We start from the raw sequence: 19,314 nt of genomic DNA, 5'->3' as shown, positions 1-19,314 counted from the left end.
GTTGGAGTTAGCGTCTTAATCCAGTCCAAATAAACTGTTTCTCTGATATGAGCCCATTTAAACAGCTGTCTACAACAGGTAAGATATTTACTGTTCATGATCTGTCCACAGAACCTCACTTTTAATGATCTGAACTATCACTTTATTCTAATAGATGCTCAGTTTGTAACACACCACAACTTTTAAAACTCATTTTACAGCTAAACGGAGTCACAGAAGTGACTAAACCAGAAACCCTGAACCTAAATAGTTAGTGTGAAACAATTTAGACAAAAATTAAGATTTTTTTTCCTTTCCCTCTCTAAACACAACTGTCACGTGACTTCAGAGAGCAGAGTGTTGTTTCAATGAGTTCAGTGAGCTCATAATGGTTTCAGAATAATGTCTCCACATAATTAGGAGCAATGCTCCCACCACTCGATCTGCTTTCAAGAGCATTCATCTCTCCTCGTAGAGTGTTTTCTCAAGACTTGTCCCCTACCCCCCACCCCCACCCCCACCCCTCCCAGCCCAAACTCCCGCCCATTATTACGTAGGAACCTTCAACAAGTTGCCAACCAATGAGACGCGCTTCACTAATGTATGGCGAGGGGGCTGAGGGAAGGAATGCTCAAAAGGTTGAGGGTAGAGGACCACTTTACGACCTCCGAGAGTTGCTGTTTTCACCACGCACCGTTTGTTTGCAGTCCCGTGCGGACAAGTACAGTTTAATGGTCCTGCGCGCTCCGGCGGAGGACACCCGGGACTTGTCCGGCTTTGATTGTTGGCTCTCTGAGGACGCGGAGCGCAACAGGGACCCGCTGAGCTGCCCGGGGGCAGTTGTTTCATGAGCTCAGAGTCACTCGGATGTTATGAACTTTCCTTTTGGGAGAACTTTTCCTCAGTTGAGCTTCTACTTTTAGTACCTCTAATCATGATGTAGCGGATGGTTCGGTGAAGAATCCGGCTCAAATGGATCAGCTCTGACGGGTTCTCCAGCACCGTGCCAGCCCGTTGAACGCCCCCACACACGGGCCTGTCGCACACCATCTGCCCTCGGAATAACTCTCCGGCGTGGACACGCATCCATGGAAGCGCTGCTGAAGTTTTGCTTATGACGCTGCTGTGAGTTTGAACCATGGGTGCGTCGGCGCAGACCGTCTGCAGATCCGTTTGGCCTCTGGGCTGCCTGCTTCTGATCTTCGGCTCCCTGTCCGCGGCGTCTCCGTCCCATCATGGTCGGCGGCTGATCTGCTGGCAAGCCATCATGAACTGTCAGGCAGAGCCCGAGTGCGGTTACGCGTACGAGCACTACACCCGCGCGTGCGGCCCAGTGCTGAGCGGCCACAAGAAGAAGTGTCCCAGCCACTGCATCTCCTCGCTCGTGCAGCTGAATCTGACCAAAAACGGCCCGGCTCTGGAGGAGTGCAGCTGCGGCCACGACGCGCTGTGCATCGGCACCAAGCGAGCCATCGAGCCGTGCCTGCCCAGGACTACCAGCACGGGCTGCACGGAAGCCCGGCGCCAGTGCGAGAGGGACCGGGAGTGCAGCTTCGCCATGCAGGACTACCTGCACCACTGTGGCAAACTTTTCAGCGGGGCTGTGTGCACCAACGCCTGTCGGAATGTGATCGCCAACATGCGTAAAATCCCCAAAGCCCAGAAGCTGGACACTTGCGTCTGCGACGGGACGGAGAGGAACATCTGTGAGTTCGTTAAGAACAGCATGAGAGCGCTGTGCTACGACGATCTGGATCAGGAATATGAAAGCAGCGGGTCTGATGGCTACTATGACGACGACGAGGATCCACCAGACCCGGCGGAGAAACCGGGGAGCGGAGCCCCTCTCCCTGCAGCCCGCTGGGCTCTGACCCTGCTGGCATCCATTTTGGCTCTGTTGCTCCTCTTTTAACCCGCGGGTCCTTAAAGTTGCCCCGACTATTGTCTGAGTAAAAGGCGATCTGAACTCTAAAACTCACTGACCTGAGCCTTGCAGACTGGAGAAGTGTGTTTTGCGCACAGTCAGGCCTCATTATTGAAACATCTGGATATTTCTATGCAAACAAGAACGAAAAGATGGAAATGATCTCACACTGGGGCTACTCTCTTATCACACCACCTCACAGCTCTGCAGATGCTTTTGCTTATGAGATAAGCTAAAATTTTGAAAGTAAAGGACACACGTTTGGGTTTGTTTTTGTAACAAAGGAGCTTAATCAGTATAATCAGCTGTGCACTGCCAATACTTTTATTAAAACTATTTTTCTATGGCGGACAGTTGCCATCTGGCACCAGGAGATCTGATTTTATTTAATGTTCCATGAACTTGTAAATAGGTTAGGAGTTAAAAGTGAAAGTAATTTATTACGTGGCTCCTTGTTGCAAATCCAAATTGTCATAGTGTATATAAAGACTGAGAATTCCAGCTTTAAAGGGAAGTTATTTTGACTGAAGTTAGTGTACATTCACTGTAAATATATAGTTTTTTTTTCTTCCAGAGAATCCTCTATGTTTTAGGCTATGAGATGATTTATTCACAATGTAAAGTCTAGATTAAAAATGTCTAAATCCACTGTAAAACTGCCTTAATGATATCCCTTTTTACAGAAGGCATAAAGGAAACTTGAAGATGAAATTCATGACTGTGAGTCGTTTGTTGATTCTTGCCACATGACTTCATTGACAGTGTTAAATCAGATGAAAAGTGAAGTGTTGTCAAATGGTCTTTAATGAGTCAGAGATATTTACGACACTTTTTTGTTGCTCAGTCACTTTGGGCTCCAGTAAACAAAAACAAAACAAAACAAAAATATCGTGGCTCTTTTGCTTTAAGAAGCATGACAGTAAATCTTGGGGCTGGTTATTACAAGCTCTAACACTGAAAGTATGAGCAGAGATCTTCAAAAGACAACAATAGTATTAAGATTTTATGATGTCATTCCTTTAAGTTGCATCAGTCGCTTTCTGCACGATGACAGTGTTGTAAATCAGAATGGTTTTATTTTCCACATCTTCCCGTCACAGTTACAAAAGTGAAAGGAACTTTACACCATAATATGTTGACAATTGCTGAGTTTTCCTTAGCAAATTTACTGTACTTCAATGGAATAAAATGCTTTTATTTGACGAAACGCACTCAAATCTGAGAGGTCCTTGTATTATTGTGTCCATGAAATAAAAATCCTTCAGTTCCCTTGTTAAATACGACAAACATTAATTTTGTGCTCCTCATTTTGCGACATTTAAATGCCCGTCTGTTTCTGTTGCTGACTGATAGCTCAGTGACCTGCTATGTCTTGATTTAGCTCCCTTTTGTCAAAAGCAACTGTCACCATAAATCAACAAAACACCCTCTTTCCCCCCCCTAACCCCACCACCAACACTCTGCTGGATGAGAATTTACCATCACTGGCTGCTAAAGACTCAGTCTGTATTTATTTTCTAACACATTCTTGAGATAAATTGTGATCAATACGAGTTGATTATTTTGTTGAGGATTTACAAAAAATATATTAAAAAATGAAAACTTTTTACTTTTTAAACTAACTCCTTGTATCAAAGAGAAAACAAACGGACACTTGTTGGTTTCTAAGTGATTATTTCTCCATTTTGCACAATGCAAACGTTTTTAATCCTTTTAATTAAACTCATCTTAGCATGTGTGCACCATTACGATTTGCTCCAAAACTGATCCTGTGGAAGAAATACTACCACTTCTCCTTAAGACTTGCTGCAAAATATTTTATTAGCGGGGGGGGGCAAGAGCCCTCCAGCTGAATTGATGGTGAAGAAGTCGAGTGGCATCTTTGTCATGGAAATGTTAAGCACATAATAGTTGAGCAGCACAATAGGGAGGCACTTCATTCTTTCAGGCTGGCTTGACACCTCTGGAGAGCCGAGCGGCGGGGAAGCATGTGGGAACGATCTGCTGCTTCCCGGGTCTCAAGCCTCCACTGTAAGAAAAGAAGAGGAAAACACATGACAGAGTCCGGGGGGAGGAGGAGGATGCTTTGTTTTTAATATATGCACATATTGTCCACATATTGTCTCTTCCTACCTGCCTTTTGTCTCTATTAGGATTTTGAATTTTAAACCATTAGAAAAAAAATGCAATTTTAAAGCAAGATGTCACATGAAAAGATTTATTTTTTATCTTTTTGCTTGTATTTGAGATAGCAAACAGGTTAAACCCTCTGTGCACTGGTTTGGCGAGTGCAGAAATGACCCTGGGATTCAGTGGCTCCTAAATGAAATACCTTGTCAGTTTCCAGCAGTGTCGGTAATGCGATCCACCGTGCATGAAGCTTTCCAGGCAGGAGAATGAGCTCTGCAGCTCAGCTTGTCCTCCTCCTCCTCCTTGTCTTTCTTTTTGCTCCTCGCATTTGTTCAGGCAGTTTCAGCACTTAGGAAAAGCACAGCATGTGTTGATTAGGCTGTAATAATGCATGATGTGTGAATGGATGAATGAAGTGCAAAAATCTCACCAAACTGCACTGCTTATTATACAACTGAATTGATGAACAATGGTTTGTTCAATCCTGGTAAAATTTTCAATGTTTTCCAGAATTTTAAAAATACAAGTTGAAGGTTAAAAAAATATTAAAGGCCTAGCATTCCTGCAAGAACTGCAGATCACCCGCCACTTCCACGCCAGAGTTTTCGACTAAGATCATCTCATGTTGTAATTGTTCCGGCCAAACCTTGAAAATAACACTATGCTCAGGTTTATGCTCAGAGTATGTGCTGTGAACTACTCTCAGCTACCTCCACACCGAATTTCAGCGCAATATCTGTAACGTTGACTGATTTATAGCATTTTTGTGTTGGTTAATGTTGATCAGTTGTGGCAGATATCTTGAATTAGATTGACTCTAAAAGTTAATTGGTTGCATCTATATAGCCAGTGATTACTTTTTGAATGATTCATGTGGTTTAGGAGATATTTTGCTAACAGAAAAACAGGGCTGACACCAACAGTTAATGGGAAAGGTTTAAAGGAAAGATCTTGTTGATAAGTAGCACTTGGGATATGTGTTGTGGATGACACTCAGCTACAACCACACCATTTAAAAAAAAAAAAAAACATGTCTGCAAATTTAACCAAATTAAAGCTTTTTTTAATGTTTTCCAAGGCCAGTTGGCTGATGTGGCCATTTTAAATATGGTTGGCTCCAAAAGTTAATCAGTTGTAGAGGTATACTCAGTGATCACTTGCTAAGAATTGGATTAAAATCCATCCAGTGGTTCGTGAAACATGTTGCTAACAGACAGGCACACAGACATGGGCAAAAACATTATTATCCACCTTGTCTAAAAAAGCCTCAGAACTACCACAGCAGTTTAATGTCCTCAACTCTTTTTCTCCACGAGCACAGACAAGTGTGTGTGTTGGATGTGTGTGTGTGTGTGGAGGGGGTGGGGGGTGGTTTTGGGTTTAATTTACAAACTGTGGCTGTTTGTGTTCCAGCTCTTTGAGCGTGTGTAAGGTATCTCTGCCATCGACTTTGCTTCAGTGAGCTCCGTTTTGTTGGCCTCCTGAACAAAACGGCCCACACTTCACCCCATGCAGATCACTTCACCCCTTCACCCCAACCTTATCACAGCACAATGTTTACAAAGGTGCAGCTCAGCAGAGACGCTGGATATCTCAGGCTCCTTCCAGGATCTTCCAACTGGGATTTACAATCATGCCTGCTGCATTTCATTTTTGCAAAATCACAGAATCCTTTCCTTCCCGTCTCCACCCTAATTGAGCAATGAAAAATAAGACGAACAAGTTCACTTTTCATATTTTGATTCGTATAACTTTTTCTTTTCCACACTAGGGCAATTTAAAAAATATTTGACTTTAGGCCTACTTTTACTTGCAGAGTTTCTTGTTAAGTTCAGGCAAAGTTGGCACTGTTGTGTGCGTGTTTTAATTCTCTAGTGAAAGGTAAATGGAAACCTTTATGGATTCTGCAGCTTAAATCTAAGTTAAAAAACAAGATAAAACACATGCATGCTCGTTTATAAAGCTGTACATGTTGGTTCAGCAGTCTCACTACTTTCCTGTTTGTTTTTCTGTCATTTTTCTGCTATCTACTACTGCACACTTTGTGCTGTTTTAGCCATTCATACATCAAAACATTCATCCCATTCAGGAGACGAGGGCAATGACTTGGCTTCTGTAACTTTTATACTTTTCAAAATATTTAACTTTATTCACAAACATTCTTCATACAAACACATTGAGATCTCTTCAGTTCCTCAAAAAATATTCTCTTTGGAATCTGCTTCATATGGTTCTATTTTTGTCTTCATGTTCCTTTTTAGTTTTCAGCTAATATTGTGTTTCTAGCTGCTCTGCTACTTTTCACTTTTAGCTAGCCTTTTGCTACATTTAGCTTTTAGCTAGTTGTACTTTTAGCTGGTGCTCTGCTTCTTTTAGCTTTCACAGCTCAGTTTCAGCTTCTTCAGCAAATTTCAGCAAGTCATTCAGAACTGAGCAGTCACACTGTATTTTCACAGAAAATACAACGTCTTATGTTTTACTTAAACTTTATTCTTATTTTCTGGCATTTTAAAAATCGACATCATGTGGATTAAAAGCTTCTTTATCTTGTAGCCACGCTGATAAACCTCAGCCTTCTGCAAACCTCGCTCCTCGTGTGCTCTGACCTTATTTCTCACAGGTGTTTGTTTGGGCCTTTGCGCCACGCAAAGTTGTGCAAAAACATGATGTAGAACCAGCCGGACAGTTGGAATGGTGAGATGCAGGAGGAGGCACTCAGATGGAAAGTTCCTTGAAAGGATTTGGGAATAATCCCCTGAAGTTACCACAGGGTTTCTACCTCGACTCCCCTCTGTGCCCTTGCTAGCGTTCAAATCTTTGCTGAAATCGAAGCATTAAAAAGTGTGTTTCTCTTAGTTTGATCTCTTTTTCACTTTCATTTGAAATGCGTTTTAACACTTTAGGTTATTTCACTTCCTCAGCTGAAGCTCTCCTCTTCCTCGTCCTGGCTTGGAGAAGGTTCTCTTAACTTATTTGCAGGCGACACCAGTGACACAGCAAAGCAAAGATCATTGATTTCAGATCTCATTCCTTTGCTGTGTCGCTGATGCCAGGGGACTTTCAAGAACCTCTTGTCGTCTCTCTCCCCACTATTGCAGCTGCCACTTTGATTTCATCATGTAAGACCTTTGCCGAGTTCTCAGCCCTTTGAAATGAGAAAAAGGCCTTTAATCCAGTTACTCAGGCTGCAGCACGACTTCTCAGGTCCTGAGAGAAAACCAGCAACACTAATCCCACTGTCACCGAGAGAACGCCCTGCTACCTGACTGTTTGTGGCAGCCATTTGATTTATTCGCTGTTTAAAATGTTGCTGTTGAGCATCTCATAAAGGGGGTCACAAAGTGTTGCACACTGTTTTTTTTTAGTGGGGCTGGAGCGCTTATGTAGCCTGGGTTGTGTTGGTCAAATCAGCTGCAGAGGAATATTAAGTATTGGCACCTAAGCATAGAAGGTGTATAAAACAACGGTCCTGAGAAGCTGCTGAATGTCCACCTGATCAGCATGTCTTGTCAGTCCAAAGGTTTACTCAACTCCTGGCAAACTGATACATTCAGCAGCTTCAGCACCATCGGCATATGATGGGCTGTTACTCACAAAGGTAACACAAACATTCTTTGGTTGAGACAACAGAGACAAACTTGTCATGCAAATGTGTAGAAGTTTAATATTAGCTCATGTAACATTCTTTCACACTTTTAAGAAACAATTGTTTTATATGCCTGATAAATGATATAAATCAGCCCTCGCCATTAGCCTATCCTGGACAAATACTTCTGCCTTTTCTCTAAGCTCTTTGACTGATGTCACAGCTGATAAGGTACTAACTATTTGATAAGACAATCTCTTACCAAACTATCTCTTTGAAGCAATGATAATGTGTTTAATTCCAAAGAACAGCAATACTAACAAAATACGTTTGTTTTCTGGAATGTTTATTACAAAAAAAACACTAATTACATATTGGTAAGTGGTCTCAGAGTATTGTATTTATTTCTGTTATGCTTTTATATTTGGTTATTTAAAAGATAAATAAGCTTTGAATGTAAATGACTAACTTTGAAGTGTCAGTGATTGGAATTTTGTGAAATAAATCACAAAATTAAGGGTCTTAAATTATAGCATGCAATAATTAGTTGTTCTTTGTTTGCATGTGGCTCTTTACTCCCCTTCAGTTTGTAACAGCTAGTGGGTCCAGCTGCTCTGTTTGCCTTCAGGAGGGGGACATTGTCAGCATGTTAGCACACCACTGGAAGAGCTGGAGTGTTTGTCTTTCACTTCGACCACAACACAAACAACTTCACCCACAAATAAACAAAACACAGAACTGGGGCCACAAGTGCAGCAGGACGCTGTCCAGGAAGCACTGAGACGAGTAAACTGGGCTGCTTCTGTTTGTGTTTTTGAATGTGTAGAAGTGATGCGTGTGCATTCATTTGCAACAGGAAGTGTGTTTCTTTGTGTAGGAATGCAGGTTGGGTTCAGACCAAGCTAACTAATCAGAATTTTCCTGGCATGATTACCCACACCTCCTAAAGCCTCACTATATGTGCACCTTTGTAGGGCCTCAACTATTTAAGAAAGAGGAGGATGTTGGCAAAGGGAAGGGGGGATGGGCAGAGAAAATACAAAACTTGCTGACACGGGGCATAACTTAATTTCCACGGTAGGGGGACAGCTGTGCAGAGTAATCTGCCGTGGCAGCCTATTCAGACTTCAATGGCTGGGCTTGACCCGCCAAGGAAAACTCAAACTGGAGCCAGCCCCCTCTGAGTGAAGGAGGTGGTGACCGGGGCCACCATTTATGGGATTGTCTTAAAGAAACATACCCATCAAACTTGTTATTGATAACACCCTCCACAACACATGCACACACAGGCACACACACACCGAGTCAGTGGGACTCTGAGCTGCTGTGACAAGGCTAAAAAACCACATGAATTTTTAAGAAGCTCATGTTGCAGTTTTCCTGTGAACCAGTCAGTTTCCTGCTTGCTGCCACTGCAAACATAGTGTACATAAAAAAGAATGACATGAAAAAAGCTAACAGAAAATGTTGGGTCATTTTTTTAAAGTTAAGTGAAACTTTTATGCAATAGTTTAAGCGGCATTCCACATTGGAAGGGTCATCATGTTTTGTTTTTTTTTAATACAAAAGGCTCAAATACCCATTGAGAAAGCATGTACTTTTTATATAAATTTACGATTTAATATTTTCTTAAGCGTAATCTAGTAATATGTATCACAAATAGTCATGGAAACTAAATTAATTTCAATACGGAATTTTATATGCCACTGGCATGCTGGTTATTATTCTGTCAATCACTCTATTAAAATAAAAAAAAATTGAACAATAATTGAAATATTTAAACCACAATGAAGAACAAATTTAGGCAGCTCATCCGGTTATGACCTCTTACATACACACATTACAATGAAGCACAGTGGTTCCAAACTATTGCTGACTGAAATATCCTCCATCACTGCTAAAAAACCAAACATAACACAACCAGCCTCAACAAGAATGCTGATTTTGATTACTGTTTTTATCTAACGATTGAGAGGACATTATGCTGCCAGAATTACTTTTAAAATTTATATTAATTTCTGGAAATCCTCTAAAGTCCCCAAACTTGGCACCTCCTGACCCATCATGGGGCCACGATCCCCAACTTTGGAAAGCACGTGGAATGGTCTGAAGCTGTAGATGATTGTAGACAACAGTGAATTTGTTGTTCTTGCTTTATTTTAGGCAACAAAACCAGTCAATGGAGTAACAGACTATGATCTACCATTTTTAAAGCACTCAAAGGGATCCAAACATTTCTGCATTTATTGCAATGTTTAGTATGTGTGTGTGTGTGTGTTTAAATGTTAAGAGAAGAATTTCAAAGTGTTTGTATCCAGGAAGCATTTTGTAGAAAATCTAACTGCTTCCTAAGGTGTCAGAACTAAAAGTTGTTTTTCTTTTTAGCTTGGATAGCTTATCTACCCTATAAGTGAATAAAACAACCAAAAAGTGTAATTTGAAACTGTTTGTTACACTTTGACAGAAAAATTAATAATTAACTCCCTCACTTGAAAATTATTTATCTGCTAACACAAACACAATTAAACAACACAAAATATTTAAACAAGAAAAGTGTTTTCAGCCTGAAATGAATAATGACGCCGTAGCTTGGGAATTGTGAGGAGTTAATAGTTCAGCAGTGGAAGTCAATAGGGGACGGGGGTCTCACTCCATTAAACTGACCCCCAGGGCCACGTATTCATCCCTCACGCATTCATTTCCTCCTTTATGCTCCGTCTCTATTCACAGCAGTGAGCGGGGCAGCAGCACGACCCGGAGCAGAACAGGCCCGGTTCAGACTGTAGGTCATAAATATGTTGTTTAGTGCTGGAGCTCAAGTAGCTTTGTTAACCAGAGCACAAATAGGAACCTTCAAAGTAATTATTGAAAAGGCAGGCGTGAGACAAAAAGGTAATAGCTGCCTGTTTTCTCCCTTAACATCCAGTTATTTTACCTCAGACATAAATGTGGAGCTGTGTAGTTTTTTTCTTCTGTATTATTGGAAGTATTTATATCATACTGTTGCTGTAGGTTTTGTTTTGGCCACATTTATGAAACATTTTATATCAATATTACATGAACTATAGTTCCATATCAGTTTAAATTGTCACATTTTCTTGTGATCGTGATTCTTTATGTACTCAGCAGATTAGTAATTGATCCATATAGGCTCAGTGTGCCCTTCCAAACACTGACTTGGATCTTTTTTTGGTGTTGTGCTTCCTGCAGAGTCATTTGTAAACATCTTCAAGTGAAATCCCAAGAGCAAACACTTCCAAAAGCTTTTAGCAGGCTGCTCTTCACCCCTGCTCCTCAGAGCAGCGGCCGTCTCTGTTTGAAGTCCAACAAGTGGCAGTAAAAGAAGTGCTGAGTGTAACTTGGAACAGGAAGCAATTACTTGATTTAAAGGGGTAAATCCAATGTCAACAAAACAAGTTCTTTTTTCCCCCCTTTTGTTCTTCATAAAATAAAACTTTGGATTTCTCCACGCTGATAAAAAACACAAGCATCTTTTCAGCTGGTTAAAAAATCCCCCAACATGACATGCATTCACATTTCCCCCAATATAGCTTATATCAATTTAATTCCACATTGTGCGTTGATGTAAAAAGCACAAAATGAGTTTTGAATATGTAACAAACTGAGCCAAACACACAGTGAATAATCTTTATGGAGCTCCAATAGCTCTGCAGCAAAGAAGGTTTTTGTTTTAGTGACGGAAACTGAATTCCAAAACTAAAATATCCCACAAAACTTTAAACTTTTTTTTCAATGCTTGTTTCTTTTTACTGCAGCATTAAGTTTGTTTGCATAAGAAATAAACCAGATTAAGTGCCAAAATACTGTAATTTGTTGGTGTTAGGATTTATATTTGAAATAAAGATGAATATGTGCCCTACATCTCTACAATAATAGTACCGCTGATTGAGACTGTGATCGTAATAAAGAGCAAAATATCCAGATGTTTTATGTTATGCTTGCAACTCTTCACTTCTCACAGAAAAAATCCATAAAACTGGATTTCCAGCAAAGACAGAAAGCTGAGCGAGTCTTTTCCTGAACTGCTCATATGTCACTTTAAGGACACTGCAGGAACAACAGAGGAGGGTGGGGAGGACAACTGGGAGTTAGTAATGAGTCGAGCAGGAAAAAGAAGTTGTGTGTGTGTGTGTGTGTGTGTTTGGGGGGAGGGTCCAGCTGGAGAGGCATGATCAGGAGTGAAAGTGAACAGGCTGCAGTTTTGGCAGGAAAGTGGGAGTGTTTTTTGTCAGCAAAAACAAGACAGAGACAAACATGGAGACAGAAGTACAAATCCCGAGAAGAAGAACTTGCACAGTACTTTTCTGAATAACATGTTTAATAAATGCATTATCTGACAGTCTGATTTGGATAATAAGAAAGCAGCCAGAATGTTGACTTGTCTTTAAATCTAATTTATTGTGAATTATACAACAGATTTGAAATCTCTACAAGTTCAGTAGGTCCAAATTTATTTAGTGAAAGTTGTCTTTTTGCTAAGCATTAATGCTTTCATTTATCACAGTGCAAACTGGATCGTTTTCTTGTCAGTGTTGAAATTTGTACGGGATCTGAAGCATTTTTCATGACTGATTGAGATTTTGTTGTAGCAAAAACAATAAGTGACCCAACTAGTTAAGTTTGTGAACTCAGACAAATGCAGTTGGCTGTTTTTATGCAGTGCACACACGTCTGGGGAAAAGGAAAGCCAAGCTGTTTCAGATAAAATAACATGTCCCTGAACTGAACCAGAAAAGCATAAACTATTCTGTCTCCATCTTGTTTAAAATGAGCACATCATGTTGTATTTGTTACATTTGTCAGTCTAAACCTAAATGCCTTTTCCTCACGTCTGTTGTTCCTCTCGGAGTCCTGTGGGCCTCTGTGACAAAGACAAAGACAACTTTTGCACTTTAGTTTACTTTAGCTGGTGTAGTCTGAGATTGTGGTGGAGAAAAAACAGTTTAATGATTAATGAATGTGTCTGAGAAAGAAATTATATTATGTTCTGAATATAGATGTCCGTTCATCATCATTTTCATGTTTTTGCATAAATCAACTCTAATCGACTCCCGTCACATCTGTCTGTGGTTTTTATAGAGGACTATTAATGGAAAAGTCTAAAAAAAAAGCTTGTGAGCTTTGGCCACAGAGTTTGTTTTTATTTGTTTAAAAAATGCTTTTTTTTCAGTTCCTGAACAGTTCCTGTTTTGGACATACAAGTTTTTGCTGGACAGTAGACTACAGTATTTCACAATTAGGAGATAAGGTTTTGAGTATATTAGGACCCCTAGCAGCGCAGGCTTGTTGTAACTTCAGAACATGTGAAAAACAGGTCATGTATTGACTAACTGTGTTTTAGAGATGTTGAAAGTTGTGGAGATGCCAGTAATTTGTGTCAGCATGAGCTCTTAAAATAGGGGTTTGTGGAGGAAGAAAAAAAAAAAAAGCAGGAGACGCTCACAACGAAGGACTGGTTCCTTCAAAGTTTTAGAGAAGAAATTATACAGGATGACTGACCTCATCTGCAGATTGAAATCAGAACTTATCAACTGTTGAGCTGATGTTAACGAGGTAAAAAAAAAAAAAAAAAAAAAACTGATAGCTTTCTGAAGATGAGTTGAAAAAGAACAGCAGAGAACAAGGAGTGAAAACTGTCTGCACACGTTTTGGTAGTGCAAGGCAAATAACTGTGGCTTCATACACAGCAGAAATATTTAAACTTGCTTAAATTATTTTGACATTTTCCAATCAGACAGATGACATGCTCCACTTCTGAAATGCTTCAGGTGTGACATAGAGCTGTCACACTCAAACAGCAGCACAATTCATCATTTATAACTTTGTTTTTCTGTGTGGTGATAAAGGTTAAAACACAGCCTAATCAAGAAACCAACACAGCATGCACAGTAGAGGATTTATGAACAGAAGCCATGTGAATATTTACTAATCCAGTCAAACACAAGACCCTAAAACTGGATTTGTAGAGAGAAAGATGTAAATATTTAGATAAGAGTCCAACCTGTGACTGGACCTCCTACAGCAGGCACAAAGATTACATCAACCATGCTACAAAGCTATTTAGTTTAACATTTTGACATTAATATTTAGTTACAAGTTAAGATAATGTTTGTGGAGCAGTATAATATCTTGCACTGAACTTTAAGACAAGTTGAAGTCCTAATTGCAACAATCACTTCCAGATTTTATAACAAAATGCAGAAAATAAGGTTTGATCTTTAAACGAAGGTTGCACAGTGTGGTTTGGAGATACACAACTCCACTCCCTTCAGATTATTATCTGAGAGAAAAACAGCAAGTTGAGGAGGTCTTGTTTGTATCACACTCTCTGTGCTTTTCTTTACTCATTTGTTATGCACCTCCCCGCTGGCAGCAGGGCTGAATAAATTAATCATTCTGTGTGAGACCATACAAGTTTCTTTTACTCTTTTTTTTTATTCTGATTGTTGGAGAACACCAAAAAAAATGTTCCAGTTTTCAGTGCGCATCAGAATATGTTTCCCTGAAGCAACAAATTGTCGTGGCTCAGTGCCCGTTTTATTTTACATCCGTCTCTTAGAGGCGTATCAGCTTCCACTTGGTCCTTGGCCTTTGTTTGGAGTGAAGGAAACAACAGCTGTTGCTTTCACAGGATTTTCTAACCCCAGGTCCTTGGAAAGAAATTAAATCTCTCCCTTCCCCTTTTTGTTCATTTAAAACAAAAAAAACGTATGCCAAGAAGAGGGTTCTCAACTGACACCACCAGTAGACCTTTGCCTCTGACACCTATAGACTTTCTTCTCGGGCAGACACCCAGGACTTTCCTCTCCTCGTTCAAAGGAGGCGGGGGGTGGACCGGGATGAAAACAGACAGAAGCTGACAGGTTCAGCTCCTTCTTTCACCTGTCTCATTATTAGCGGTGATGAAGGACACGGTCAGAATTTCCCCCAATTATTCTGTCTGAGAGCCGCCTCTCTCCCTGCGTCCACCTGTTGACAGAGCAGCTAAACGAGACCCCGGCAGGAATGTTAATCATAGAACCTGACATGTTGCCGGAGCTTTGGCCTTCAGCCTCTTGGTGGGCCTCTCAGACAGGTGGCTTTGTCTCAGTGGAGCAGATCCAATATCATGACTCGGAAAATGTTTTAGATGTAGAACTTTATTGTAGTCAGACTGGCAGTATTTAAAGTGATAGTTTAGATCTTTTGGAGTGTATTTTTGTGGAAAGGTTATAAACAATATTCTAACTGTTGAAGATAGGTATTTGAACAACTTTAGTGTGGAGAAATGAAGCTTAATTTTTATTAAACCAATAAACTGATGTCTATTGTTATTTATACAGAACTTTATGGTTACCTGCAAACACAAATGGCATCATCAAACTGTTTGAGACTGAAGCTGTTTTAGGAAAGCAGCAATCCATTTTTGTGTAGGTGTATATATATAATTTTTTTTTATAAATTTCAGGTTCTTCGTATCTTTTAAAGGTGAAACAAAAACTGCAACAGAAGCCGTTCTTTTCTCTAGAAATCAGCCATGTAAAATATAAGATAGCAGCTCACACATGATCAACAACTTAAAATCCAATTAGTTGGTGTTATGTCTAATTAAAACGATTAGATTGTGCCTACTTAACTCTAATATGCGTCATTCGCCTCATTGTGTGTGTCATTTGATTGTGACTTGGTAAAACTGTGTGAAGATAAGATGCTCCTTTTCCTTTCTGATCCTTCAACTTGTCTCTCAGTTAGATTTTCATGGCAATCTTAGAGAAACACCTTTCCCCCTGTGCCAGTTAATGAAATATTACAGCATGACAGCCAGAGAGCTGCTGTGGGAGGAGGGCATTGTGTGATGAGGTTAGACGGGCAAATTCATCACGTATCTCAAACTGCCTCAGGACAGAAGAGATCATCCCAAACCAAAACACAAACTAATTGCAGAGCATTTTGATGCAGGTTCAGTAGCTAAGCTTTTTGAGCTGAGTATGTACGTGGTTTGTCCTCCTTTTAGGGGGAAACCACAGTGTTTAATCTTGAAATTAGATATAAGCCGAGCTGAGCATGTGTGGTGGTGGTTAACCAGCATCAGAAAAGATACCTGTGTGCACTCATCAGCTGAGCTCAGACAAAACATTAACAACTTAAAACAGGTGTTGGCACAGAAAAATCAACAAACGTCAACTTTTAAAAGACGTGTAAAAAGGAGGAATGCTTATCACCGTTTGCCTTTCATGCAGAGTTGTAGACTAAGATCATTTCATGGCGAGAAATAATGGATTTGTTGCCATTTTGGTCAAATTTTCAAAAACAAAAATCACTATGTGCAGTCTTACATAATAGTGCTAGGTGTATTTGTTATGAATCAACTACTGTAAAATTCACTGAGGTATAGCCATGTCTGGGTTTCCCTTCTGGACGTGTTTCCTCTGCAACCAGACCACAGATAAATGGTAGAAAATGGATGGATATATGGATATATATTTTTCTGAAGCCATTCTCTGTAGTAGTCTGAGTACAAAGACATCTGATTACCAATAGGATTATAGTATACACCAAATTGTTCCTTGTGTACATGAGAAACCTATCTGGTTTGCACCAGATAATGTTGTGTGCCCACAAGAATATTTCCTGTGCTCTCCAGATACTTGCCCATGTGCACGAGAAACTATTTCAAAATATTTCTTTCACCAGCATCTTCTTACTGGCTCTATACCTGAGGGGCGCAAAATCCAACATCTTAAACTTCTCCAAATTTAATTTACAAACCTATCATATTGCAAAATCATCGGGTATTTTTTTGCCAGAGAAGCTTGAAGTGATGAATATGATTGTCTCATGACACTTCATATTTATTCTCCTCTTTGTCTCAAACTAAAATGTTCTTAACAAAAGCTACTGTTTAGTTTTTGGAACTGGAACATCCCCCTGACACCCAGCTTGCCCTCTCTTTTAGGCGCCACAAGAGCTTCTCAGATCTGACACAAACAAAACCTCAAAAGGCGAAGAGCAAAGGGCACAGAGCCACATTTAACTTTCAAATGCTCTGCTTGTATAATCTCAGCCCATTAAATAAAAACCCTTTGTTGCCACATTTATCTTTTCATTCATGTTGTAATTGTTTTGCATGTTTGCTTTGCAGCCATTCAAACACTCGTGAGTATTAGGATGTGTATTTTAGACAAGCCTCAACTTTCAGCAGGTACAAGCAGAGTAATGTGGATTAAACTCTTGTAAAAGCCTTCACTCAGCAGTCACTGTTATCTAATGAGCAGATTTTGTGTGCTTTTTCTCACTGAACAAAGAAAAACGTGTTGGTGACACTCAGAGGCATTAACTGATCAAACAAAGTGACCATAAAGTGAAGCCCTCTGTTTAAAAACTCAAGCCTCACTAAGCTCAATAATGTTCATAGTAAACAGTGTTTCTTGACTATGAGCAGGAAAGAGGTGTTGAACCACAGCAGATCTCTAAAAAGTTCACTATTGGCTTAAAATTATACTTTAGTAATGATTAAAAGCTATCTGAAAAAAGAAAGTTTTATTATATGTAAACACTGAACAACCTTAAGACAGATACTTATTTTATTCCAAGAAGGTGCGTGTTGGAATGCTCTCTGTGGCTCTCTTTTACTGCACATAAAAATCCACTACTGCACACTCACACATTGTAGGTTTCAACAGTAGATTATTAAGGGGTATCACTTAAATCAGAGGGAAAAACCTATTTTAGTATAGTAAAAAACTTTTTTTTTTGCTGATGTTTAAGAATTTCAGTGGTCTTGGCCCTGCTCAGACTAGTTATTAGCTTGTTATTCTGGTCAGAATTAAACTCCATTATTTCTCCAAACTGAGGTTACTCAAGGAGCTATCTAGAACAGATGCAATAATAATTTTTCATAGCCTTTACATAGAATCTCCCTTCAAAAGATCTGAACTATCCCTTTAATTTTGGTGTGATGTCACTCCTAGATCTATGTGTTTGGAAAACAAAGCCGGCATGGTTCTGCAGGACTGCCGTAATATGTGAAAGCAAACACTTTTACTGGGTTTTTCTGCCTCTGGTTGTGCAGGGGTGACTTGCTGGTTTTCAACTAAATTAAGTGCCAAAAATACAGTATAATAATTCAGGAGGCACTACAAAACTTATAATTGCACAATAAAACCAAAAGCACAATAAAAAATAGCTGCTGGTAAGAAACCGAGATAGGTGGGACCCAGTCTTTCTTTGGTGGTGAACCCACAGCCATCATCAGTCTGGGGGTTGTCTTTCCTTCTGGTGTCTTTGGCTGAAAAAGTCTCAGAGCTTTGCCTGTTTCAATATTTGTTTACATAAATGGATTTCGCTGTGGTCTGATTTTCCCACAAAATTAACAGTGGTCACAGAAAAGATAAACCACTGATGAACCGCAGCTTCAAATCCACTTAGAATTCATGTTATGAAACAGAATCATTTAAATGCACCGAGCCAGAGTTAAACAGGAAGTGAAGGCAGCAGGCAGGGAAGAGGTGAAAGAGCACCAAGCAAAGAGCAGATTTAAGTGAAAACAGAGCGCAGGTCTGCAGCAGTGAGCTCATATGAAATGTGATGCAGCGCAGGAATATTCACTGTGCCTTGATGATCAATCCTTGTGCACAGTTCAACGCCAGAGGAAATAGCCGTGGAGCCTCAGTCTGTCTGGAGTATGACTCTATATTCCATCTTCATGTTGGCTGCAGGCCTTCAGCAGAAAGGGGAAACACTGAATCAATTGTGCACTGTACAGTCATAAAAGAGAGAGAGAGAGAGAAAAATACATGCTGGCATCCAGCACTGCTTAAGGATACACACAGATTCACGACACACACACACACACACCAGGCCGAAAAGATTTACACACAGAGTGAAGAGGGAGACGGTACATGTTCTGGCCAAGGCAAACCCACACTCGTGTTTATGGACACTTTTTCTCTCGCAGACCACAAGTTTTCCAGTGGTGGCTTTGGACCGGGCCAAGAAAATGTGTGTGTATGTGTGTGTTGGGGTGAGTGAAGGTTTTGTTTCCTTCCAACCTAATTTTCGCTCTAATCAGTATTTAAATTCTAATTGCACGCTTAGATTTTCAAGGACTGATGTTTAACTATAGAACAATTAAGGGGAGAATAATCTAATTGCAAATTTGCAAATGGTTAGTTAGTAATCAGGGCAGAACTTTTCTTGTGATGCTGTTTTGTGAGCTAGGATGTCACCTGCATGCTTAACATAAAACACAGAACAATCAAAAGCAGTGTTTTGAATAGCAAAATCAGTAAGATGTACTTCTTTAGTTGCTACAGCATTTCCATATGGCCTAGTGCAGAACAGGGGAGCGTTCCTGTTTTTTTAGTGTTTTTTCACTAGAAATTGAAAATAATTATTGTTAATAATGCATTAACATTGCAGGAATCTACAGCATTTTTTTTTAAATCTATCTTTATGTACTTTTGTGGGCATGAGCAACACAGGCAAACAGCAGTTTACACTCACGTCTTTTTAAAACATATCATTTTCTCAGAAAATTCTTTAGATGAGACAATGTGACTCACTTTCTTTTTCCCAAACACTCAAATGTTTAATCTAGAGTTGCTCAACCTGCAATTTTAACAGAAACCAGAACAGAAATCGTGACAAATAATACTACATCCTTTCCTGTGCAGCCCAAGTCACAACTCTATGA

General features: G+C 40.0%; 1 protein-coding gene and 1 long non-coding RNA gene across 2 annotated transcripts; one reads left to right on the top strand and one right to left on the bottom strand.

Annotated features, from left to right (window-relative positions):
• Positions 1 to 597: 597 nt before the first annotated feature.
• Positions 598 to 3,125, top strand: gas1a (growth arrest-specific 1a). Its single transcript, XM_017412260.3, has one exon. The coding sequence runs from the start codon at positions 1,118 to 1,120 to the stop codon at positions 1,889 to 1,891; it is 774 nt and encodes a 257-aa protein (XP_017267749.1). The 5' UTR covers positions 598 to 1,117; the 3' UTR covers positions 1,892 to 3,125.
• Positions 3,126 to 3,644: 519 nt separating this feature from the next.
• On the bottom strand, positions 3,645 to 18,399 carry LOC112450393. Its single transcript, XR_003038997.2, has 3 exons — positions 18,228 to 18,399; positions 4,236 to 4,381; positions 3,645 to 3,932 (listed from the first exon to the last, which is right to left on the bottom strand). It is a non-coding gene; the product is annotated as an uncharacterized LOC112450393 (long non-coding RNA).
• Between the last annotated feature and the right edge of the window lie 915 nt (positions 18,400 to 19,314).

Source organism: Kryptolebias marmoratus, linkage group LG1 (genome assembly GCF_001649575.2).
Source record: "Kryptolebias marmoratus isolate JLee-2015 linkage group LG1, ASM164957v2, whole genome shotgun sequence".
NCBI classification, from domain to species: domain Eukaryota; kingdom Metazoa; phylum Chordata; class Actinopteri; order Cyprinodontiformes; family Rivulidae; genus Kryptolebias; species Kryptolebias marmoratus.
The sequence above is the reverse complement of the archived record's forward strand: the minus strand, read 5'-3'. Positions and strand labels throughout refer to the sequence as shown.